This window comes from Falco rusticolus, chromosome Z (genome assembly GCF_015220075.1).
Source record: "Falco rusticolus isolate bFalRus1 chromosome Z, bFalRus1.pri, whole genome shotgun sequence".
NCBI classification, from domain to species: Eukaryota; Metazoa; Chordata; class Aves; order Falconiformes; family Falconidae; genus Falco; species Falco rusticolus.
In genome coordinates this window covers 81,694,288-81,720,258 of record NC_051210.1, presented here as the reverse complement: position 1 = coordinate 81,720,258, position 25,971 = coordinate 81,694,288, and the positions used below count along the sequence as shown (strand labels likewise).

At 48.5% G+C, this 25,971-nt stretch overlaps 1 protein-coding gene across 1 annotated transcript; it reads right to left on the bottom strand.

The window, feature by feature from the left end:
- Window positions 1-13,696: 13,696 nt before the first annotated feature.
- LIPG (lipase G, endothelial type) lies at window positions 13,697-23,550 on the bottom strand. The gene is made up of 10 exons (XM_037374144.1): window positions 23,445-23,550; window positions 23,127-23,323; window positions 22,193-22,372; window positions 21,418-21,529; window positions 20,035-20,259; window positions 19,321-19,563; window positions 18,674-18,794; window positions 17,886-18,104; window positions 16,879-16,971; window positions 13,697-15,255 (listed from the first exon to the last, which is right to left on the bottom strand). The coding sequence occupies exons 1-10, from the start codon at window positions 23,518-23,520 to the stop codon at window positions 15,234-15,236; spliced, it is 1,488 nt and encodes a 495-aa protein (XP_037230041.1). The 5' UTR covers window positions 23,521-23,550; the 3' UTR covers window positions 13,697-15,233.
- Between the last annotated feature and the right edge of the window lie 2,421 nt (window positions 23,551-25,971).

Here is a 25,971-nt window from a genome sequence, read left to right as displayed (position 1 = left end):
ATTTTCAATAGGAAGCCTGCAGTTTTTAAACATCGAAATTACAAGCCTGAAAAAACAAGTTTAATCTCCCATTCTCAGCTGCTTTTCAGTTGCTGTCATTGCTTTTCCACTGAACCTCTCTGGGTTCCTTCTCAGATCTCAAACTAAATCATTAGGAGCTGGTTCTTCTAGTAGGGCTGGTGGTTGTTTTGGGGTTTCTTGGGTTTTGTTAAGGTTTTGTAAAACCTTTCAGGAAGATAACTGGCAATCTGGACGGTACCCTGTAGATCTGAAACTGGTTTTGTGACAAACGCTCACTCATTCTCGGTAAACCTTTTGTTATATCTTCACAAGTTTTTGGTGCATCATGTGGATAAATACAGTGACTAGGAATCTGGGCATGCAAGTTGCTGAGACACTGAAGCTGATATTCATCTGCCCACAAAAACTATGCAGCGTTGAATGTAGCTAAAATCTCTTCAGAGAGGACATCTTATATTGCATGTGTGCTATAATGGTGAACATGAATACTGTGGCGTCCACCTATGGCGTAGATTGTGTCTAAGATTGCAAGCCTAAGGACAGTGGTCTTCCCAATACCTGCCTCAGCTTTCAGAACTGGTTAACAAGAAGGATTTTACAGTTGCTCCTGGAGTAGGAGCTCTGTCGTGCAGTCACTTATCTTTTTAACTTTGTGAAAGTACTTCCTACCTAATAAGTGGAGAGTAAGTGAGTACAAGTCCCACTTCAGTTGTTATTTGGTCAACCTGACTTTCTGGTTAAATAAGTAGAAGAAATTCTTTACTCTTGCATGCATGTCACATGCTTTTTGTCTTAATTGCACTTGGGGCAGCCAAACAGAAATTGAGAAACTGGGACTGTGTTTTGGACAGCACAGCCTTAGCTAATGCTAGAAGGCCAAGGTCAAACCTGAGAACTTTGTGCTGGCTGAGGAGCAACTGATCCTCTGGTGGCACGTAGCATAACCTTCCTCTTCCAGCAGCACACAAGCCAGAGGAGGTTCACACCCAGCTGCCCATACTTAAAGGTGAGCAGGTTCCTATAGAAATAGTATATTTATTTTTGACAGCGTGATATCTTAAAAGATTTTTAAGGAGGACCACTTCTACCTGGAGTGCTCAGGAAAGTCTTCAGCTCCTCAGAGTGTCAATTGTAGAGGAGATGACCAGGCTCTGGGAGCGGGAAGTCTGGAGGAGCCAGCAGTTCCTTGCAGACCTGCAGCCACCATCTTTCTATGTGGCCTCTGAAAATAAGAGGTGGCTCATGGGGCTTGTCCTCGGAGCTGCTGGTGAACGTGGAGCCGCCAGTGTGCCAAGTCTGGCGGTAAATAAAACTGAACTGCCCCTCTGCTAAGCCATGCATCAAGTAAACCTCCTGGGAATGGGATCGGTGACTCGCTTCACATGCAAATGACTTGTTCATCCCCGGCGGAGGTGTGGGTTCACGTGCACACACCGCCATTCTTCCAGCCCTGAAAGCCTGACAAGACTTAAATGAGTAATAAACTTTGTCCCCTGGGTAAAACAGGCCGCGTGTGATTGTGGATGTGTCCATGTGTGTCCGTGTTTTTGCCCTCCGTGGCTGGATTCTTCCCTTGGGTAGCTGCTGCTGTCTAAATGGTGTGGGTCTGTCCGTCACGGTCTGCTGTCTTTTGGCCGGGTTCCACCTGGCAGCCTTCTGGCTAAGCCCTTCAAACAAAATAGTTCCTCTGTGAGGTCTGTCTTACTTTCTCTGGGGCTGGGAGCAGCCAGAGAGGAGCCGGGGGACTTCAGTGCTACAGCAGCAGCAGGAGAGGTCTGCACCATCACCCACCGTGTGTTGTGGGCATGGGTCGGTCTCATTCCAGTTCTCTGCCTCCAACACAGTCCTTGTCTTGAGAGAAAGGCTTCTGAAGCTTTAGGGAATACCACGGGGGTTTTTTGGGAGAAGAAATTCCTTATTTCATCTAGGTAGAGAAGGAACTTGGGCTGGGGCAGGTGGTGCTGGTGTTGGGCTTCTCTTATTTTTGGGGTTTGTTTTTTTTAATGTAAGAATCCCTCAGTATGCCCAACTTGTGTATTTTGCCTGAAAACTCAGGGAGATCTGGGGAAAGAAAACTGGCCAAAGAGTTCTTCCTGGTATCCATCAGTGAATGCACTGGGGAGATCTCTGAAAGAATAGCACCGTCTCTGCCCCTCCAGGTGAAAGCTTTAGCAGATGCTCAACCTCTGGAGACCCTGACAGGTCAGACCCACCAGAAGCCTGGTTGTCAGCAGAGTGGCATGAAGAAGCTCAGGGTTTATTGCTCCAGCTCCGCAGTGAGCACTGCATGCCATCAGGGCGCCGAGCCTTTGGCTCGCCTGGTGCTTCACACTGGAGGGAGGTTTTCCTAATAGCTTCTAAAAGACCTTGGTGTTTTGGGAACATTGTGTATTATGTTAGTGTTATATGGGGTCTTCATTCGTGGATGGACATCAAACTCTTGAGGCTGCCTGAAGGGCAGGGGAGGGAGGTAATTAACCTGTGCTTGGGTGCGTAGGGATTCAGCAGGTACAGTAGGGGACTGGGAGCTATTAATGGGTTTTGTGACCTGGCTGACTCGCCTCGCTTTTTCTCATACCTTAATTTCCCTTCCTACACTTCACATTGTTGCTTTACGCAATGTGATCCCTGGGGAAGCGCCTTTCTTAGTGGGTACCTCTATAGCACCTGGAATAATGGGATTTCAATCTGTTTTGAGGCCTCTGAGATCTATTATCTTTCCCACACCAATTAAATCCCCTGGAAGCAATTCTGCTCTATTATGCAAGGTGACCTACCACCATCTCTTTATCTTCTCTTTGCTCTGAGCACCAGGAATAGAGAAAACAAATAAGCCCTGCCAGAGCCAAATGGGCTTCATATGGAGTTAATTCTTGTTTTGCTGTTGCACACACTGCAGTGATTTTTGCCCTCCTTTAACTCGCCTCTCTCCCGACCAGCATGGGCTTGCACAGATGTAGCTGAAAGTGGAATGAGGCCCCTGGTCCATAAATGCTTCAGCCAAGATTAAAGGTGCTCCATAAATGCAGAGTATGTTGTTGTAAGGTGTTTCCAGATGAGAGAAAAATGGATTATTCTTCAACTCGGTCAAGAAAAATATCATATTGCAGAGCCAGGCTCTGGAAATGTGGTTTGAAACAAAACAAACATGGTATATGAGAGACAAAAAAAAAAAAAAAAAATAATCTTGTTCTCCTTGGTAGCAAATAGGGTTCAGATGCTACAGTGTCTGACATAATTTCTTGTCTTTTTACCAGGTAGCAGTGATGATTTTACTAGCTAATTCCATGTTTGCTCTTCCCCCTGTTTAAAATATGGGGAAAACCCCAACAAAGTCCAAGAAGTCAGCTGTTACATCCTCACATGAGGTGTTTAAATTGATCTAAAATTTCACTTCAGGCATTTAAGCTGGGAGCTAAAATTTTGCTGTCGTAAGAGCTGAAGAGTTAAATGTGATTTTTATTTTACTGTTTTTAAAGGAAAAAGGGATAAAGACCTCCATATAGAGACTGCAGAGGAGTTGTTGGGGTAACCGATTTTTTTACCACTGTCTATATCAGTAGCTAGATGGATATTTCAGATCCACAGACCGTGTTCCACAGGATGTTGATAATTTAGACAAGGTGCATGTATGTACCTCTTCCCCTTTCCACCGTGCCGGGGGCTGAGCATACGTGGCCATGCAGCCACGTGCTCCAAAACTCATCCCAAAGTGTGCTTCTGGTTTTCATTCTTCCAGCCTGCTTTCTATACCTGTCAGTGAGGTCTAAGGGCCAAAAAGTGAGAACATGTACTTCTTGCAGTAAGGTTGGTTGCTTGGGGAGCTCCCTCAGGTCTTTGTGTTCTGACCCATATGTGGAGAACCCTGGCCAAGGGCAGGACCCCTTCATGGTAGGAGGATGACAACACGTGGTAGGAGGCATTCCCCACCTCCTGAGGCTCTTGGAATTCCAAGCACCTTTTAATAACCTGAACTTGTTGATTTTCACGTCAAAGGTAGGGCTTAGAGCGGTGTGAGGTCTGCTCTAGTGTCCTCTCACTTTACTTGGGCCAGCTTTTCCAGGAGGTACAAGGAAGGAGGTCAAGGAAGGGTTGACATAACCCGGGCCCTGTGAAGCAGGTGAGTGTAGACTTGAGAAGAGGATTTATCTACAGATCTAGAGGTCTGGTATGTTCCAAGATTGAAATTCCTGTGTATGTAGAAACTCCTGTACAAAACATGTTTTTCTTGACTTCTGACAAGTGAAAGCATTGACCACAAAGTCCATAAAATGCCAAATCCTGGCAGGGGCACTTGCAAACATGCTGGAGAACTGGTCTGGGGCTTTGGGTTTGGGTATGGTGTGATCTCCTCTGCCCCAGGCAAGGACTTTTTTTGCAGGGAGTATTGCCATCTTCGACTTGGTTTCTGAGTGTTTTGAAGAATAAGGGACATGATAACAGCAGATGGTGAATACGAAGGGGAGGTCATTAAGGGACGGGCAGGGGGGCCACATCTTCTGCATGGCTGGGTGCATCCTTTGAAGGCAGCCCTTCAGAGGAGCCCACTGCTCCTGCCTGCTTCCTTCGGCACCTGAACACCTTACAAGTACTCAGTTGGGTTATTTTAGCACCCTGAACTGGACCATAAAGGCCAACATGGGTAAGATCAGAAGTGCTGTCAGAGGCTAAGTGCTTTATCTGTGATCTTACTGCACAAATTCTTCTTTCAGACTCCTTTTTTGGTTTTGTATGTGTGTCTTTGACATCTCTGGGTTTTCTGTGTGATTTGGAAGGGATTGAGCTTTCTCTTCTTCTCTGCCTCACTTATTTTGCAATGCCAGTTGTACTTGGGTAGGAATGCCACCGCTTTGGCTTGCAATCTGACAGCAAATGGCCCCTCCACTGTGATGCCCCCAGCCTGAACACCCCCAACCTGGAGGTGCTTGGGGAACGCATCACTCAGCTGTTACCCCAGAGGTCTGGCCATGGGTGAGCGGAGCAAGTTGGTTTTACTCCGGTAATTGGTGGGAGGTTGCCCTGCAGCTTTATGGGATAAATAAGGGACCTCAGCAGCAACGTGGTCTTTCTGTGTGCTCCCTTCAGGGTGCAAGCAACGTGCTGGGGGCCAGATTGTTCCCAGGAGCTGGGAATTCAAAGCTACCCCTTGGTGACCCAATATCAGGGACTACTTCTTCTGCAGCCTTCAGTGAGGTGGGAGCTCTGCTGTCATTCTCTTACTGCTGAAAAAGGCTGGAGTTGCCAAAATAAGCGTGTCCTTTGTTCACCCTTGGTCAACGCTGGTCCTTGACATGGCACATGGGGTCGAGAGGGACTGTGTCTTTCTGCTTATTCTAACCTGTGCCTACAGAAAGCTGCGTGCAGCATTGCCACATGGCTAGCTGGGGTCAGACTTGGCATGTCATGCGATGTCCCTTGGGAGCCTTCATACGCTCTGCAACATCGTCCTGCATTTGTGGTGGATCTGCAATAGAATGGTCTGAAGTCATCAAACTTTCAGCTCAAAGAGAGAAACCACAAGCTCAAGATGGGGCCAACATAAATGTTTGTCTTTTTAAATAGATTTCACCCTTGAAAAATCACCTTCAACCAGGCTTTCTCACCTCTCAAGCCTCAACAAACAGCTCATGTCCACACCTGAAGCAGTTCCACCTAGAATCACGGATGGTCGGTGTGGTGAGAGCAGCAAGTTGTGGGCATGCAGTTGAGAGATTTCAGGGTTCAAGACCAGAATACCTGGATAGGCTTTAAGCATCCTGCAGGAATAGGGACCAGCAACCTCCCTAAGCTGGCCTGGGCAGTGTGCCAAGGCGTTTGTAGCATATTTGGTATGTCTGGGCTAGTCTGTGACCTTAAGGTTGTCCTTAAGTATCAGTGTTGATGACCAACCTTGAATCTACTTTGCTGTTCTGTGCTCTAACCAGAGGCCCTTTTTGTAGTCAGCCAGCCAGTCAAAATATTACAACTGTGATTGCTTCAGCATCGTCTCCAGAGTCTCCAGTTCGTCAGCAGGAGCCCAGTAGCCAGGAAGGAGATGCTTGGTGTGTATTTTGCAATAGGTCAGCTCCAATTGCAATGGGTACAGAGAGCATCTGTAGTTTTAACAAGCAGTGTGAATTTTTTTTTGTTGGCTCCCTGTGACCTTCCCTGAACCTCTCTATCATGGGGTGGTGGATCCGTTCACAGCAAAATTCAAGTTTACAGCTCCTAAAATCTACAGCCGTCTCAACAATTACAGATTTTTTTTCTCTTTTTATTTTTTTTTCCCCAGAAGCAGGATGAAAAAGCTATATATATATATGCCTGAGCCCAGACTCAGTCCTTTGCTTTGTTTCTTGAGCACAGTCACATTAAAGCCATGGGATGGGATACTCTGGGCAGAGCAGTGCGGGTAAGCTGGCACAGCCTCCTGGCTTGTTGGAGCAACAAAATGCTGTTGAAGCTGTGTAAGGAGGTAACTCAGCAGGATTAGAAAAACAGATTTTTCTTCATTCTTAAATAAAAAGCTTTTATAATGGAAGTTAAAAGCTGATTCAGCAAAACTGGGAGCAAACAACACAGCAGGAATTTAAAAAAACCCGTTGTTTGTCAGCCACAGAGAAGAACAATGTGCATCTTTGTTTGAAGCGTGGATTATGCAGGAATAAAATAATAAATAAAAGGGCTGCTGAATGGGGCTGACATGGTGTGCCTTCTGAAGGATACTGAATTAATAAGAGGAATAAATCATCCTTGGTTTACAAACAAATGCACTTGCTCATGTGCCTGTCTCCCAAGGTGTAAATCAGCCCAGGCTTGCCCCTGACAGTGAGCAGCTGGTTCAGTTCTCTGGGCCAGGTCTGGAGCTGGTGTAAAGCAGGTGGCTTTATCCTGATAAAAAATAAATAAATAAATAAAATCCAATTGGTAGAGTGAGCAGAGAGCAAAGCTCCACTGTTGTACAGCCACGGCGGATCCCCCCTGAGCATGGCAAGGAGCCTGGCCAGGGAAGGACATGGTCCTTCAACTGGAATTCCCGAACTCCAAATTTAGGTAAGGGCTGGATATGATCACCAGCTGATGATACCTTAGAAGCACAGGGGAGGAGAGCTCTCATCCCTTATATCCTTCCCAAGTTGCTGATGTGACAGCCGAGCACAGGAATAAGCACTGCAACCCCAGTGTATCTTGCAGACTTCCCAGGAAAGGTTGCTTTTGCTGGGAGTAGCTGCTGCTTCCAAATGCTCAAGCCAGGATCCATAAAGATATCAAGGAAGGAGCCTTTGATGTTTGGGATGTGCTGTTTGGCTCCTACAGCATCTTCCAGCGAGAGGGGGTTGATGCTTGGCAAACAGGCTTGTACTTTGGTGGCTTCCACCATGGCTAGGCACACCATGCCTGCTCCTGGTGGGTACCCCCACACCGCCTGGAAGGTGTTTATTGCATTGGCTTTACAAGGTGGCCACCAGTAGCAGCGTGACCCAGCCAAGAGGGGCAGCAATGTGTGTGTGCCTTCCACCTCTCTGTGGAAGTTTGGTAGAGTTTTGCAGTGATAAGACGTAGGTGAGGAGAAGCTCCTAGCAGTGCTTCTCCAGAGAAGTCCTACGAGAGGATGCAGGTTGAAAGAACAGAGCTCCAAGTGGTTTTGCACAAGCAGAGCTAGGGATTGCATCTCTTCCAGCCTCACCAGCACCCAAAGGGTTATGGCAGGGAGCAGATGTTGGCCCGACTGAAGCAAGCTCTCCTCTGTCACTGTTTACAGCCAGACCTTATAAAATCACTTCCCTGATCTCAGCCACTTTGATGCGTGGCTCTGGAGGTGTGGGGACACAGGAGTGCTCTCCACTCACTAAGGTAATGTCAATGCTCATCTTACCCCAGGTGTTACTGGGGCCACCAATGGGGTTTCTGCTCCAGTGTGGGAGCAGCTCATCCTCAAGCACTTCCAGTACTTGCGCTGGATGCTCTTCTATGCCTGGCTATTCCTCAGCTGAGGAGGGGAGGGGCTGCTCAGAGTCTTTCAGGAGTTACATATGGGGGGCTGAGCACACAGGGAGACGATGAAGTGGAGCTGGGGATGTTGGTTGAGCTTTGGAGGGAGTTGCAATGTGGGTTGTTCTCGGTCAAGCTCTGTGCTGTGGGGTTGCTGCTCAGCAGCGGTGGTGGGAAGAACCTCCGGGGTAGTGACGTCTCAGTGGATGGGTTGGGAGTGGTGAGGCCCGGTGGATGGAGCAGAGCTTCATGGTGGAGAGAAGTTAATAGTATGGGAAATGGAGAAGGTGAAGGGAGAAGACTGAAAAAGAGGTGGGCTTGGACCTGGGGTTGGAGGGGGATCTGTCTCCAGCCACTGTGGGTTTTAATTCTCCAGCTAACACTTGGGCACAGATTATTGAGCCTTTGGAGAACAGCACAGGCTCATGGTTCCTCCAAGTGTAGGCAGGGGTGGAAGGGGCTGGTTCTTCTAAAGCTTGGCAGAAAAATCAATGAGGAACACTGATATGGATCTACTGGAGAGAGGCAGTGGCTGGTGAGTGGGAGCAAACCCCAGCATGCGGTTGCACAAACATGGGTGCACATTGACTTTCACAAGCTGCAAGGTGAGAGGAGTTGTGATTATGCAGAATTAACTAAAAAATTTGTTTTCTGGATGGTTTCTGGAACGATGAACAGCCGAGCTTGGCTTTGGCTGCAGTGGTCTGTACAGGATGTAATTTGAATTAAGTCTTCATCAAAATGTTTTGTTGTTGGTTTTTGGTTGTTTTTTTTAAACACGCTATTTTAGTGTAAGTAGAAGAGTGGAAAAATTTTTCTGGTTGCTTTCTGCTGTCCTAGTTATTTCCAGTATTAGTGATTATTATCTTAAGGAGATAGTATCTATTTAAATATCATAAGTCTACTTGATTTTGTCCTTGCCTTCCTCCACTACTTAATAACTTGTAATAGGACTAGAAGAAAAGGAAACACTGGTGGGTTTGTCTGGTTTTGTGGTTTGGGGTTTTTTTAACTCTTCCTTTTTTTTTTTTTTCTTTTTTTTTTCCCCCCTTAATCATTTGACAACATTTCATTTATATAATCAGGTTTATTGCTTCTCCCACGTAGCTGGCAGGTTTTCTCTACTTGTTTCTCATGGTCTTCCAGTTGGGAAGGGGCAGCAACTTTAAAAAAATGCTAAAATCCTATTACAGAGCAGCAAAATCTAATTGAGGATTTTTGAATCAAACTGCAAAACCAGAGCTTCTGTTGGCTCATCTTTGTGAAGATGCACTGGATGCAGAGTTCATCGTGTCCTGTTAAGTAGCTGTTGGCCAGAACGCGGAATCAGCCTAGGTCAGGGCTTTGATGTTGTTACTGGAGCTGGCTTGGAGGCAGCATGTGGCTTGGACTTTAGACAGGAATTTCGGTCGGTAACTGACAATGATGGGAAGAAGAAACAGGACAGAAATGTGTATGAGGTTTAATTTTTCTAAATTTATGCCTTCTTTAATTAGTCTTGCAAAGTACAGAACAGGCTTCTCACCTAAGCATTTAAGCAGCGGCTTCTGTCCCCTTCCTTGACCAGCACTTCTCTGTGGGTTAAACTCCACTGAACCTCTCCTGAAATCCAAGGAAAAACTCCTGGAAATTTCAAAGGGAGCCCATCTGGAGGACTTGTGCATGTGCCTAGCTGTGCTTGGTCTGCGTGTCCTGCTGAGCAGTGCCCTGGCCGGTGAACCTGAACTTGTGGGGAAGCGGTGGGTCAGAGATCTGGGGACGAGGGCTCTGGAGCGACCGCCTTCGTGGCCAGGAGGAAGCTTTGCAGACACAACTAGCAGCAGAGCTGGTGTGCTCCTGCTTTTGCAGCTTTGGCTTTGTTTATAGAAATCATTAAGGCAAATATGTAGTGCAGAAAAGTGCTGCTGCTTTCTTGAGAATCGGCGTTCTACCAGAACAGCTGTTGTGAGTGTCCTTCTCTCCCTTTTAAGTCTCAGTTTCTTTTACCTTCTGGTGCATTATATGGGGATGGGGGTGCAGACCCTTAGACCAGGCTGAACTAGCAGAAGAAAGCTTTGGTAAGTGAAGGAAACTCTTTTCTATGTGTGAACACTGCTCAGGAGAGAAAACTTCTGGTGTGCGTGCTGTACAGTTATCCAAGGTCAAGGCATCTGGGGTTTATGGCTGACTTGTGGAGTACTCTTAAGGCAAAGCTGTTAATCTTGTTGTACTGTCAGTTGATTTTTATTGTGTTGGAACTCAGCTATTTGCATGTTAACATGTCGAGGATGGCAGCCTCGCCTGATCACGGAAAGGTGTGCAGTGCGTGCTCCCAGGCTCCCTTGCTTTGTGCTGTGATGTTCTGCACAGCGGTGCAGGCTAATGATGACTATCACATGGATTTATGTTCCTCATGTACAGCAAGCAGCAAGCTTTCTAAATAACCTTAGTCGGCTGTGAAGCAGGCAGATCCACCGTTCTGAAATCTAGAGAGAAATTTCCAGCTTTTTATTATCCAACAGATGTTTTGAGACCTGTCATTAGAAGTTCCCTCCACTGCAATGCATGAATAATATAGAACCCAGCTTTTCCATGGGTGTTTCTTTAATGGTTTATTCAAAGAACCGACAGACTTGGCTGTTTCACAGAGATCTGCAGAGCGCGGATCTTCTTCTCGTTAACGTCTGGAGATTTTATGGCATGGGAGTGAAGATTGTTTCAGTGTACTTGCTTCGCTCCAGCTAAGCTGAACACGGCTTTCTCTTCATAATTTGGTAGGACACATCTGTTTTCAGCCAAAAACAGGATATGGAAAGCCATATGGAAAGGAAGGAAAAAAAATCAACCAGATTTGCCTTAAAGTTTGGTCCAAGTCTTGTGTCATTTAGTCTTGTGTCATTTCTTGCTTTGTCTGAGCTGGTTTGCCTGTTTGCAGGAATTAGACAGCTGGATGGGAGAGGTGGAACAGCATTGCCTGGAAAGCCTTGTTTTATTGGTCCCTTTTCCTCATTTTTCAATCTTATTACAAGTCAGGTCAGAAGAAAAGGATTCTAAACATTTGCACTCCGTGTCTTCTTTAAATGGTTTGCTATAAACATCCTAAAGCTTTGTGAAACAGCTGCAAAACAACTAGAACAGAAAGGACAGAGATAGGAAAAACCAGTAACGGAGCACCAAAGAGTGATCCGATTTTTGTTTTTAAACTTGGGTCAGCTCTGGGTCAAGCGGCTTTACCCATCCCTCTGGGCACCGGGAGGTCTCCCAGTACCTTTGCTTGGATTTGTAAAAGTTGCCAGGTTCTTTGTGTCCGCTGCTGGGCTGGACTGGATTGCTGGGAAGGCAATAAGCTGTATAATTTATGTTGGAATGTCAGCATCTGAACAGGCGTAAAATTACAACTCCTTATCGTGGGCTGAGGAGCGAGATCTTGGGTTTCTGGGACAGTCACGATCATCTTTCGGTGAGGCTGCTTTTGGAGACCATGGAAAAGCTTTACCTGGGGGAGCGGGGCTGCCTCATTCTTTCAGCACATGACACCAGCAAAGAATGTGCTGTCCTTGTTCCCGCAAGGATTGGCTCATCTTTTGCTTCTTAAACACAGCTGTTGTGTTGGATTTATCCCACCCAGGGTTTTGTAGCTTGGGAACTGTCCGTGTGAGATGGCCAGCGTCTCCCGTGCCCGTCTCACAGCACCAGCCAAAGGGGTGGTGTGACAGTGGAAGATGGGGAAGCAAACTCTGAACAGACTTTGTGTTCAGCTTCCAAAGCAGGGATGCGGGGCTCTGCTGGGTTGAAACATCCCGACCGCTGCCACTCACGGGAGCAGGTGCCTGCACTCAGATGCCAGAGCTGGGGCAGCCCCGGCTGGTGGGGGGCAAGGGGGGCTATAGAGCATTCCCCGTGTGGGATGTGTTGTTCCTCTGGAGACGCGGCCAGACATTTGGTGGGACCTGACTCGCGGGGCTGAATGGAGTGGCTGTGAAAAAGCGATTCCCAAATAAACCTGGGGGAGTGGGAGGGATGCCGGGCTGGCAGTGGTCAGCCCCACAGCAGGTCCAGCCTGCAGCCTCAGCCCTGCCTGGCACACATTTGGGATGTGCCTGCTGGGCTGATCTGAAACTCATTACAGACTTAAAGAGGGGAGCATTTCTTTTTTAATTTTATGTGTGCGTGTGTTTTTGGTTCTGTGGGTTTGGTTGTGCATTAGACAAGGGGAGCTGTGCATGCAAGGGATGCATGTTAATGAGCAGCAGGAGTGATGCATTTGGGAACCTGCATCTGCTGTGTGATGGGGCAGATGCCTGGAGGGGGATGCCCATGGATGCGAAAGAGCTGCATCCTGTTCCTCCTCTCTTGTGAGTTTATATTCTTCACCCTTTTCCTTGTAGAGAGCAGCTGGATGTGAAAGGGCCCTACCCCTGCTTGTCCTTGCAAGGAAATCACCCTGCAAGAGGCACCAGCCCTGGCGCTGCAGCTGTATCCAAGGGGCAGCATGCACAAAAATGAGTCCCAGATGCCTGGAATCACATCTGGTATTAGCGTCCTTCCTTTTTGCATGGTGTGGAAGGTAGCCCCATGGGAACACATCAGGGAAAAAAAACCCACCACCTCCAGCTCTGGGGTGCAGAATAACTGGGAACCTACAAGCATCAAACAGCCTCCCCATCGCCCAGCCAAACCTACAAAAGTGGTACAAACCTACAAAAGCATCGCTGGGCTTTTCATAGGAAAAGCCTAAGCAATTTCATGTAAATCTGCCACAGCTTGGAGGTATTTACTTTGTTTGCAAAGTCATTCTGTTGCTGTTGGATTTGTGCCACTGCTTTGTGTCAGGCACAGGCAGGGCATGATGAGAGGTTTCCTTAAATTTGATGGTGCTGGAAAAACTCGGTTCATGGTCAGACTTGGGTAAGTTTGCTTAAAAGGGTTTGCCAATGGGGTAGCCATGGAAGTCAGGCAAAGGTGAAGCATTTCAGGGGAAAAAAAAATGATGGAGAAAAAAAGCATTAATGCTTGAAATCCATGGAGAAGAGGGAGTTTGCCCTAACTTGTCCTGGTGCAGTAGCAGTGGTCTTTCCAGAGTTCACTGTGTTCACTGTAGTAGGCATAGACAGCAAGTAACACAAAATGTTGCTTTCTCCCAGCCAAAAGCAGTAGTGACATTGCTGTGGCTGGAAAAAAAAAAACCAAAACACCACCCAGGGTGGGAAGAGAAGGTTAATGTTTTTGTTAGTCTCCCCTGCTGGATGTGTCTTACAGCCATTGTGGGGAGGGGGCAGACAGAAAGCCCCTCTACTGCTACCCAAACAGGGATTTTTATTTTGTACATACACTTGGTCCAAAAAAAATAATAATAATCTATCAGGCACTGTTGAAATCATGTCCTCCCTGCTCCGCCAAAGTAGAAGAAAACCTGTGATGTTGTATGATGGGCAACACAGGAGTGGATACAGAGTGACTTTGCTCTATTCCTGAAGGTACTGGGGGTGTGGGTGGAAGGAACAAGCCCACCATGGCAGCGCAGCCTGGAGAGGACCTGGAAGGAGGGTGCTGGATAAAGGCACCTAATTGCCAGCACCCACCTGGCCGCTGCTTTGCCTTTGCGTCCTCCTTCGGCTGGTCTCAGTGACCTGCAGAAGAGGGACAAGGTGGCCATAGACTGTTGTCCTGGTGAGGCACGTCAAAGCTTGTGGTAGATCAGTAACAAGACTTCACTGATTTTTACGAAGCCCTTTATTTTGTCTTAAAATCTTATAAAAACTGTTACTCAAACCCAAAACGTTTAAAACTTTACATATGTACAATACAAGAAATAAATTATATTTTAAGTCATACAAAACCCACAATATACACACAGGGCTTTGAAACCACTCTTAAGTATGGCACGGTGACAAGTCACAGATATGTACTAAAGGCTTCAGTTATTAAACCCTTTGCATAAAACCGAGGGGGGGGTGGGGTGGGGGGGGTGGGTGCGAAGTCTCCAAATGTGCTTGCTTTGGTTGGCTTGAAGCTTTACAAAAGCTGAGAGCATTGCAGGCCTCAAAAGGACTTGCTAAGTCTTCAGAACTCAGTGCACCACCTGTCAACACTGGTTTTTTTGAGATTGCCTTTCTGCATGACAAAAGTTTAGGAGTTGTTACACCAAGTCTCCTTCCAAAAAAAAAAAATAAATAAATTCTAGTTCACCTCTGACAAGGTCCACTCTGCTATAGCAAACGGGACAGCTGTAGAGTCTGTCAAACTGGGCAAAGCCAATTTGCCTGGCACCAGGAATCAGCCTGGGATGATGAGGCAGTGAGGGCAGGGTGTCATCTGTGTGGCTCAGTGAAATTCTTTGCACGTAAATAAGGCCTTAATTACGCACTGGTACTACAGCAGCAGCTGAACAGAGGTGAACGCACTCAGTAGTTAAAAGGGTTGGTGCAGAGCTCTCCTGAGGCAGCGTGGTTCACTGCCTTCCTCCTCCCCTGCAGCTGGTGGAAGGGCAGCAGCCTTTTGCCTCTTATGACGAGACCAACGTGTGGGACGGGACAGCCTCGCTGCAGGCACTGGCCGGGGAGCAAGCTGCCATCTCCACCACCTGCCACCTCCACCGTGCTCTGCCCCAGGCCCAGGGAGGACGGAGTATACCTTCTTGTAAGGTAACACAGTGAGACTTCAGTATTAGCCAGACACAGAACAGATTATTTTTAAGGCAAGCAAAGGACAACTTGAAGTTAAGTGGCATTGTGCTTATTCCCACCCCTCCCCGGAACAACCCCAACATGCCTGACCTGTGCTGGTCTCATCTTCCCACAGCCCATAGTGCTGTCGCACCCATGGTAACTCCTACAGTAGATGCTAATTTGTTCTTGCAGCTCTGTCACCCACAGCCTGATGGGCAGTTAGCATGGTTATCTTCTCAACTCCACTGGCAGGCAAACCAGAAGATCATTGCTGAGATCTAGATCTGTGAGGATCTCGTCCATAGTCCTGGTTAATGGGAGCAGGGCAAGAAACACAGCGTGCAACAGGTCATGGTAAGGTTAAATGCACAAACCAGGCTCCTTGGGGAAGGGAGAATGTAGTTTTAGTTACTCTAGGACTAGGACCATGGTCCATCAGTTGCTCCTCAGTTTCTTGCACCTGATCCAAGATGCTTTGTCCTGAAGAGCCAGCTGCTTTAAGTGCTACCAAGCCAGATTTTTGCCACAGCATCTTGCCACCTGTGTGGTCTTTGTGCATCTAGGTTGCTCAGTTGTGAGTCTTTAGAGAAGTCTTCAGAGCAAATTTGAGACGGACCTGGGAAAAGCAGAGGGGGGGGGGGGGGGGGAACCAATCTACTTAAATGCAGAAGTTAAGGAGTAATAAAGAATTCCTAGGAAACTCTCTGGGACACTAAGAACAGGTTTAGACAGTACAGGTCGGTATTTTATTTTGTCAAAACAGCACTTTGCCCAGTAGCTACCAGATGAGAGCCTGAAGCAGGCATTATGCACGCAAGCAGGCTGCAAACAGAAACTACAGGTTTTGACACTAGACTCTGCCTGTTCAGATCCACTCAGGGTGGACAGATGTTTGCAGAGTCAATCTCCAAGCAGGGAACTGTAACCTTCCAGGGACTTGGCAGGAACGGAGAGCAGAGCAGCAAGTAATTGCTTGTGATCTCTGGGAGGAAGGACTGTTCCTTGAAACCAGAGTGCGCTGGAGCTCAGCTCTGCTCCTCTGCCTCATGCAAAAGCTGTACTACCACAAGTAAGCAGGAAAAGCACATCTGCCAGCAATTCTGTTTTATGGGGGTTACTGAGTAGCATATCAAAACAGCCTTTTTATTGTACCTGCAGGAATGTTGACTTGATCTTTCAAGCCTTGTGGCAGAGCAACAAGTTTTTGCACAGGGGTTTCATTCACAGAATCGTTTGCTACCGTTTGTAGCCCAGCTTGCTGGTTTCTGCCAAGCCTGGAACGGTACCAGCTCACGTTTCTGAGCTCAGCTCTGCAGCCCGAGAGGGTTGTGCAAAGCACAACTTCCACAGGGCTTTGCTAGTCCAAACAAGCATTTCCTCTCCCGAATAGAAGTGACAAAGCTCTAAGTTTACAAATTGAAATTTAAGAAAGGCCAAAAGGCTGGCTTCATCTGAAGGAGACTGTCATTTAGTCAAATGAACAGGGGTTCATTCAAAAGACGATGAGAGGCAGTCTGAAGCAATCAAACTGCCACCGCTGGGACCTGACTTACTGGAAGTCATCTCTGAGGACTGATCCTCAGCATCTGGAAAGTCCCTCCAGAGGTTAAGCAGGGCTGAGATGCTCTGGCAACAGCTGAGTTTGCGCTCTTCTGACCCAGAAGAGATTAGCACAGCCGGAGATGAAGTGTCAGGAGTCAGCCCCGTAACACCACGGCGAGTCCTCAGTGGTGCCTTGCTCATGCAGTTTGAGCTCAAATTTTAATCAAGAGATTTCTTGGCACCTCAAGGTCTCCTACCAGGCTGAAACGATCTTTGAGGCAACTCCCTGCACTTGAGCTTTCCGCTCTTTTACAGGGCAGTTAAGAGATGCCTCTAATTAGCTCGCCACTATTGCACACAGATCTCGGGTATTGGTAGCACCTCATTTTTAGCACCTACCACGACAGCAAGCAGACAGGCTCTTTAGGCCCAAGGACTGTGTTACACCAATTTGGTGGTAAGAATGTAAAGGTACAAGATGACAAACCAAGATCAGAAGTGGGGATATCACCTAAATAGTGATAGTTCAGGGGCATACATGAAAATTAAGTCTAATAGCTGGGAATCTAGAGTAGAATTATTCTTTTTTTGAAAGAAAAGAGGTTCCAGGAGTCTAAAGAAATAAAAGAAAAGCTCCACTCATCCCAGCACAGCCATGTGCATCAGACAGGCTTTCTTTTTGCTGACTTTTCCCTACCTTTTTCGCCATTCCTCTGTGCACTTCACGAACCAGAGCTCTTTGCCCGGAGTTATACTGGTTAGCTGGGAATCCTCCACACAGAAAGCAAACCTAGGGGGAGGAATGAGAAGTCAAGAGGAGGTGCCTGCTGTCTCCGTGATCAACAAATAACATGTGAGATGGATTGCAGCTAATTCTAGGACAAGTTCTTTGATTTGACATCCCTCCTGTGGAGCATCTTGATATGCCATTAGCCTGTTGAATGGCTGTTTTCTTTCCTGCTTTAATGTTTTATTTGGGGACCTTTGCTTTTATTATCCCTGTGTTTCATAGATTGTAGAAACCAGGATGCACAATACCTTACAGATGATAGTATTTAAAGCTCTGAGAAATGTGGGAAATTGTCAACATCAGCTGTTGTTCTTGGACATATCTGGGTTACGTGCAGAACAAGACTCATACAAGATTTGGGAGTGCAGTGCTACATGCTTTGCACCTTTACCTCTTGTTGGCTGCTCATGTGGCTTTCCAGTTAGAGATCTCAGGGGAGCACCACAGCGTTTAAGGAATTGGAGTCACCCCATTACCGGTTGCAGTTTTAGGTCTAGCTGGTTATGCCAGATCAGCACATTATGGCTGTAAATAATAGCCATGCCCATCTATGCCTCAGTATTTTTGGTGCTGTCAGTACTTTAACCCTTCACATGTCACCTAAACCATCTCATAGTGGGCTAATTTAATCCCCAGGGGCAGACGAGACAGCTTCACAGTAAATAAAGCAAAAGAACACCCAGATCTGACCTGCGGTGCCTGGTTTTGCTTAAAGCCTAGTTTGCAACCTCACGCTGGCACGTAACCCGCTCTGCTATGCCATGGGGGAGTGTTAGCTGGTAACACTAAAAATGAAAGACGGCTCAGGATACCAACTAAGTTCAAAACCCCAGCTTCATCTGCTAGATTCTGAGCATCTCTCCTTTTGATTTAGGTTTCGAGCCAGCTCACATGCAGTCTAATGCAATTATTACCTCTGTTGCGTTTCCCCAGATTTCACACGTATACGCCTGATATGCAGTTCCTGGGAAGACTTGGCAGGCCGATACCAGTAGCTCTTCAGCTCTTTCCATAGATCGTACCACGACTGAGATGTTCCCTCCCAGGTGAGCTTTATTTTTAGCAGTTCACCCATGTCCTCTTCAGTATAGACCAGGAAGGTGTTAGTAGCGTTTAGGCCAATTTGATCAAGCCTGAAAGACAAGCAGAGACTCAGCGTTTCTTCGCTATGGAAGCATGCCAGATGCTCGTTCATGCCATGTGAGAAGTTAAACAGAGCCCTCAGAAGCTTATCAAGTGTTCCACATCCAACTGTCACCAGTTAATTCCTGATTACACTAAAGAAAGTGAGCTTAGATAGCTGGTTCAACACAACGCATCATGTATTTGGCTCAGCCATCCTTCTATAGCTTAGGGAGGAATGACATGCCTTGTGTTTTCTTCTGGCAGAAGCTAAAGGAGGTCAACAATACCTCCAGAGATATGGGTGCTTTCAGACTATCCCAGTGGTAGAGGGGAAAAGCAAAACAAAGTACTTCAACAATGAGCCCTGAAGACTAATATGTAGAACACTGGGCACATCAAATTTCTTTCTCAGCAATAAATTATATTAAATTACCGGATGAAAGGATTTTTGAATGGTGATGAAGTAAGGCTGCTAGGCTCGGGCGCAATGCTAATGTAACCAGAGGAAAAAGAATGATGACACCTTGTCTAGTCCCAGTGGCCTCCTTAGGTACACACAACGGGCCAGCCGACTTACATTTCTAAAGAGAGAGGTTCAGAGTCTCCATTGGTGCCATGAAGGGTGACTGAGAAAGTAGGATCAGCCTCTCCCAAGCTCGTGTAGCTGAAGACGTGCATTTTCATCTGATAATGGTAGACTGGAGAGAAAGAGGGAGAGCACAGATGGAACCAGCTTTGTTGGGAGACAACATTGCTCAGCATTGCTCTCTGTGAAACAGTGTTGGCTGGCAAAGGCTAGCTCCTTCTTTATTCAGTCATCATCAACCACTTTTTTCCTGCTCTTACTGATTACACAGTTGACATTTACACAACTACAACAGGTCCACTCTGTAGTGGAGGGGTGAAGGAGGGAGTGTAGTAGGAGGGCTCCCCACACCTACTGCTCTCAGGTTGAGGTCTGCACATATGACATGTGAACTGCAGTACTGCTCAAAAGGCAGAGCGTCCTTACAGCCCAAGCCCTGTTGATCCCACATGGAGGAAGGAGCTCAGTAATGCCACAGGACAGCAATGCAGCCAGCTAACAGCGAAAGACTAACACCTGGTGCTGCGCTGCTTTGAGGTGTGCTACTCTTCCACCTCTACATCTTTCCTGACATTGACTTTGGGAGTGTGCTTCTAGAGGTGAGACTATGTTCTTTCTAAATGAGAAAGAAAGCATACCTTTGAATGGCATGTCAGCTCTTGTTTTTAGGTACATCTTGCTGTTTTTTTTGTTCCGTGTCTTCCTGGCGTTGTAGCCGATGCCGTTGCAGCGGTTCTTCCGGCAGCTCAGGCAGATGCCCTTCTTGAAGCGACTGGAATCAGTACATTGAAACGCGAAGCTCTGTTTGTCTTGGTTCACAAGAGAGTCCACAAAGAGGTGCACAGACCGCTCATGTTCACATTTAACAACTTCACCAATTGCTAGAGAAGCAGAGTTGCAAGGGATACATTTTGTTTAAGCATTTGTCACCCTGGCAGTTGGTAAGACTTAGTAAGCTGTGCCTTTTTGTAGGCTGACATGAACTGACCATGGCAAAACTTGAACATTTTTCAAACAGCAGCAATTTGAGTGGTTAGTGGAAGACAACTGAAGAGGGCTGTTCACTTATTCTCTACCATGAAGAGAGCTTTAAACAGGATTCTAGACCCAGCATAAGATGACCATAGTTTATCATCAGGTGTTAAGAGTGAGAACATGCTACTTCAGAATTAAAAGCAGGTCTAGCTTCTAGCAGCTACCTCCAGTAGTACAGGCAGTTTAAAAGGAAAAAAGAGAAAGAAAAAAAAAGGTTTTCTTTGCTCTTGTAAATCAGATTAGCCCCCGGCATCAACCCAAGTCTATTTGTGAGGAGTCTACGCTGACCAGAGGCAAAATAAGTAATGAGAACTTACTCCCATAGGCAATTGCTCCCAAGACATCACTTAAACCGCAGCCAGGCTGGAAGTCTCCCCCATTGGGGTAGATGTCAACATGGCCTACAGGCATCTGGATCCCAATGCTAACACCTAGTGTTTCCCTCGTGTAGGTGTGAAGGACATCCACGAAGTTAGCATCATCAGGGGAGAGGCGCTTACTGGGGTCCACTCCTTCGAACATAGGACCAGCTGGATCCAAGCCTGGTGTTAAGAGACAGTACGTAAGATGCCAGGTAAGAAGTTTAGTTATTTCATATGGAATATAGCCAGGAACCTGCTGCTGGCAGCCCTTCCAACCAGGTGCTACACAAGACAGTCCCTGCCTCATTGCTGATGCTGTCTCCCAGGATGTCTTCACCCGTGGGCTCACTGAGGGAAGAAGGGGAGATGGTCCATAGCACATTTGGTGCAATACAGCCCAGTGATAGCACCAGTCTGCTCTGCAGTGATGACTTCAGATGGCCTGTTGGAAGTAATGAGTCTTTGCTAGGTCGCAGTGAAGAGATATTTCAAAAGGCAGCAGATGACTGAACACCAGAAGAGGTCTAGTACCCCACAGAGACCCCTGGTAGCCAAAGCTGCCTTGGTGACATTTAGTCTGTTTTCAGACTGGACATATGGAAGGGATAATACAAGTTTAAGCAACAGCCAGGTAATCCCTGCATCCGAGATCCCATGGTGGCTTGGGGACGTTCTGATAACCTCTGAGCCTGATGCCCAACCTGAAGCTGAGCCGTTCCCCAACTTGACTGTTAGGTGATTTTCCTGCTTAACTAAATTAAGATATTTATTGCTAGCCTCTGAGGAATTCTCACTGCCAGTGCAGTGTTTAAATGCTGAATGCAACCCCTTGTACCATGCCTTAAGTTCTCACATGTTGAAATCGGCTTTCCTCTGGAGTCAGAAGCATTCTCTTAAAAATGTTTTTCAGAATGAGGGGGTGGGACGGTTTTGGGGTTGGTTTTTTTTGACCAAACATCCCATGCTGACAGCACTCGATAGCTCTTGCTTCCATTAGTTTACTAGTTATAATTACAAAAACAGTATCACCCACAGACTTAGGATTTGGATAGTAAGACCTTGAGCTGGACTTGTTTTGAACCGACATTTAACTTTATACTCAAGACTGGGTTGTCCTCTGAGAGGTTTTTCATGGAAACCCTACATTTGGGGTTCAAAATTAAGATGCTCTCTCATGTGAAGAGACCTATGCTCCCCACTGCTGCCACAAGCAGGAAATTTGTAATTTCTGAGTGAGCAAGCCCAAAACAGCAGCACAGCAGCACAGGAAGTGGAGCCTTTTCAGGGAAACTCAGTGCTGCTAAGGAAAGGTAAAAGATTGTTTAAAAAGCCACTTGCCTGTAATTCTGCCTATTGTCCCATGGACATGGTTACCAGCAAAGCCAGCAACATGGGCACCCAGGCTGTACCCAATCAGGTGGACGTTCTCAAGCTGGAAGAGTGGGTTCTCCTGCAAGGAGGGGAAAAAAAAGATATGGTAACTTGCCCCCCTTTTTTTCAGGGCATCTGGCACCACTCCTATCTGTAGGACCAGATTCTAAGATGAGTGTGGAGGGAGGAGGCAGACCAGCATGCTTTGTTCTTTATTTCACCAAGACAAGTATACCAGCTGAACAGTTTGGATGGTGCTTGTGGTTTGCCCCCGATCACAGTACCCAGCTTCCAACCCCAGTTACAATATTCTTCATTTAAGCAGGATCGGGAGCAGCCTTCCTTCAGGGAGCTGCCAGCAGACCTCAGCACTGGCCATGGACTCATGCACCAAGCATGGCACCGTGGACCTGCTTTTCTACCCTCTTGCCAAATGCTGGCTTTGCATGCGCAACTCCGGAGTTCAGGTGGCTCAGACAGGACTCCTAAATTTGAAGTGCATTTCAGAATCACCGAGCCCAACGCGCTGCAAAGCGGCATCTCCCAGGACAGCGCGGAAGCGCTCGCACAAGGGCTGAGCACAGCACCTTAGCTATGAGCCATTGCCCCAGCAAGCCTGCGGGCTGGGATTACACCAGAGCCTTTCCCGCGCGCCAGCCTGGGAGCTGGGGAATACTTGGTTCCCTTGTGCAACAGTCCCTCCCGGAGTGTTACGACAGAGACCGTTGTTAACTCGCGTTACCTGTAACCAGTCAAGCAGCCTCGCTATGCTTCTTCCAACAATCCGCGTGTTGTTCACAGCATCGGTGTAGAGCTGGTGCGCAAGCGAAAGCCAATCCACCACGACCACATTGGCGTCCTTCTCCCGCTCCTGAAGAGCGGACACCAGGCTGCCCAACCACGTTTCGAACATGCCACTCATCTAGAAAGAGAGACTTGGGTGTTAGTTTCCAGCTCACAGGACCAAGATTACACATTCACAGTTAAGTTATTTGTATATCATTTACATATTCCACTCCAGCTGTATGCTGCTCCTCTGCAAGCCCCACTACTTCTCATCACCACACTAACGGGTGTAAGAAAAACAGGTTTTGAGAGACTCGGGATGTAATTAGCCACCTCGCCTTTTAAGGCAGGCAGGAGAGGCATTCGTTACATGCCACCTTATCACTCTTTTTCTCCAGTTTCAGAAACTCTGATGGATTGCAAAAAATTCTTTTCCAGCCCTGGCACGGCCGTTCGCCTAAGCCCTGGCAGAGCTGATAAGCCCCCTCGTGCCACACGCTCGGCCACATCGAATGCAGCAGAAAGCCAGAGCGTGGCGGCCTGCCCTCTGCTTTGGAGCCGGGGCACCGGGCAGCCCGAGGGGAGGCAGCTGCAACGCCACGACGCCTGTAGGTGCGCGTCGAGCCCGGTGCCACCTTCCCGGCAGTGGGTCAGTTGGGTTATAGGGCAAACCTCAGGTTGCCTTTTGTGATACAGCGAGTCGGGAGCAAGCTGGGTTCCAGGAGGGGTGTTTTTTGCTCCGCAGAGCTCAGGTGCACCTCCTGGGAGGTCGCAGCGCTCAAAAGGTGAGAATTTGTCGCGGGTCCCACGTATTTTAGAGGCGCAGGGCAGTCTGCTGCCTCGGAGCAGCCGGCCCGAGCGTCACCCAGAGCCGCGCAGGACCCACTCACCGTCCAGCCGTGAATGATGAGGAAGGTTTTCGCTGTCACGTTGAAGCCGCAGCCCTCCAGGCGCTGTCGCTGGCCGATGGCGAGCGGGCAGCCGTCCTCCTCGGAGTCACGCGTGGAGCGCAGGCGGAACTTCACCTGCGGCTTGGCCAGCGGCACCCGCTCCCGCCCCTCCGCCAGCAGCTCCGCCGCGGTGCCATCTGCACAGACGGGGGAGGAAGGGTCAGCGAAGCGCCCGGGACCCCCCACCGGCCCCCAGCCTCACCCAGCCCAGGGACACCCCCCGCCCCGTGGGAGCCCGTCCCGCGCCCGCCCACCTACCTCCTCCCGGCGGCGCGGCCCCCGCCGCGATGCAGCAGGTGACGCCGGCGCAGAGGAGAAGGATGAACCTCCGCATGGCTGGGACAGGCGACGGCGGCGCCGGCGGGCGGCGGGGCCCTTTAAGGACGCGCGCGGGGCGGTGCTCGTGGCCCGATGGGGCCGGGCCTGGCGGGGCCGGCCGGTAGCGCCGCTCTCATTGGTCACGCCCTCCCTGACGTCACGAGAGGCTGAATAGGGGGGCGGGGCGCGGCGGGCCCGCGTGGGGGCGGCCGGCGGGAGCGCGCCACGTGGGGAGCGCCGAGGGGGCCGGGGTGCCCGCGGGTGGGCGCGCGGCGCTGTCACCCGGGGGGGTGGTCCCACGCGGGGTGGCCCCACGGGGGCTGGTTTCACGCGTGGGCAGGGGGCGGCGCGGGCTGCGCTCCATGCGCGGTGCCGCCGTGGGTCCGTGGTGCTGGGCTCTGTCCGGGGGAGCCCCGGGCCTGGGCTGCTCGGGGGGCGCCGGGCACCGTGGGCATGAGGCGCTTCCCAGAGGGCATCGCCTGCTCCGCTGCCAGTCTGCTTCTCGGTTACCTTAGCGATTCCATCAACAGTTTTGAATCCTCCGTTGTGAAAAAGTATCCATTTATTCCTCTTTTATTTATTAATTGCCTTTATTTTTACCAGTTACATGCCCATCACAGAATATTTTGTTTTATTCTGCTGCCATCTCACCACATGTGGTGTGAAGGGAAGAGGTGATGCCCTGGGACACGCAGGTTTCCTGGTCTCTCTTTGTTCCCCTTCCTCGGTGCTGTGGCTCCTTCCCTCTAAACCTGCAGCAGAAAGCCAGGAGGATGCACCAGGGTCTGTGGCGTACAAAAACAGCCAGGGAGAAGGCAGGGAAAAGGTGCAGGGGAACAACAGGCAGAGATGAGGAAAAGATGAAGGCCTAAACCCAGTCAGCAGCAAGGGAAAGAATGGGAAAGCAGGTACAGGAATTGCTTTGGCCCTCACTGGTGGATACTGATGGAGAGAATTGATCTGACCTTCCAGCAGCGCTTTCCCAGAGCTCTGAGTTCATTCCCTGCACCCCTCCGAGCCTTGCTCAACCCAGCCGCCTCCCAGCTCCATGTGGGTTGGCAGGTGGGCTAGATGGTCATTGTAGGTCCCTTCCAACTGAAATATCCCATCATATCCCATCCTATCCTATTCCATCCTATCCTATCCTAAAAGCTTTTCTCATAGCTCTTGTGTGTGCAGTAGGTTGTGGCTGGGACTGCTGCTTTCCTCCTCTTGGGGTTCATTCCCAGAACCTCTTCATTTCTGACTGCGTATTCTTGGAGTTAGCCAAGCACCTCCTGTTTCAGGAGGCTGGAGATGACGCTAACTGCTGCTCTCCAGTGAGCCTGGGTTTGAGTGGAGTGTCCTGAGGACACAGCCTCTCCCACAGCCATGTGGTCCCTCTCGAGGAGCAGCATCCTGACAGCAGCAGCCTAAAAAAGAAAGGACAGAGATTTCTCAGCTGCTGGCCCATGATCAGATTTAGTCCTGCAGGAAACAAATCAGCTAAGCCTTATTATCAAACGCTTCATCATTTTCAAAAATTCCTGGTGCCAACAAAACCCAGCCAGACTGCCAGCCACTGCAACATCTTCTCTTTCTTCCTCCCCTGCCTTTGCATTCAGCTGTTGTGTCCTCCTTTTGTCTGTGCAGAGCCAGGCTCTGGGAGGGGGTCCTGCTCTTCGTCTCTGGCTTCCAAGAATGACAGTAGCACTGAGAATAGCTTAGCAACAGCAAAGAAGCGGCACATCAAAATAATTCCTGTCTGCTTTGGCCAAAAGGTGATGAACGTTTGGGGAGATGCTCAGGAACTGTTGTGATGGGCATTGTATCAATGTGGAGAGTGCAGCTCTGCACTGACCTCTCTGTAACCCTAATGGCCTGGAGGGAAGAAGGCTCCCACCCAAAGCTGCTTGGAAAATAACAGTTCGTTAAGCCCAATAATTTTAAGGAGAAATTCTTAGTTTTGATTAGTTTTTCACTGGGAAAGATTTCATGGCTCCCAGATGGAATTTCTGGATATTGCAATAAGTAATAAATAATAACCCAGGGTGAAACGGGTAATAATCCATCTTAAAAGAGCGGGAAGCTCAATATTTATAGCACTTGGAGGGATGTTTGAGGCTTTATCCCAGCAGCTGGTGTGAGCAGGGCAATGCCCGGGGAGACAGTGGCTGTTCTTGGAGGCATTTTTCTGGCTCTGTTACTCTCTCCCCAGCTCCATTCCCACTGTGATTTCCTAAAGATCTCAGTTCAGTCCAAAAGCAGAACAGGAATGTTTTTGAGATCATTTTTATAGGAAACAGAAAAATAGCCTGCTCAGCTGTAGCCACAAACTCTTTGCAAGTGGCTGCTGGGTGGCTGAGGCTGGGGTTGATTCCTGCTTCAGCCCCAAATGTGGTGAGTCTGAGCAGAGCCAGGAGATGTGGAGGTAGAAAGGACATGAGAGGAGTTAAGCTTCCTTCTCAGTAGCAAAAAGCTAAAATCA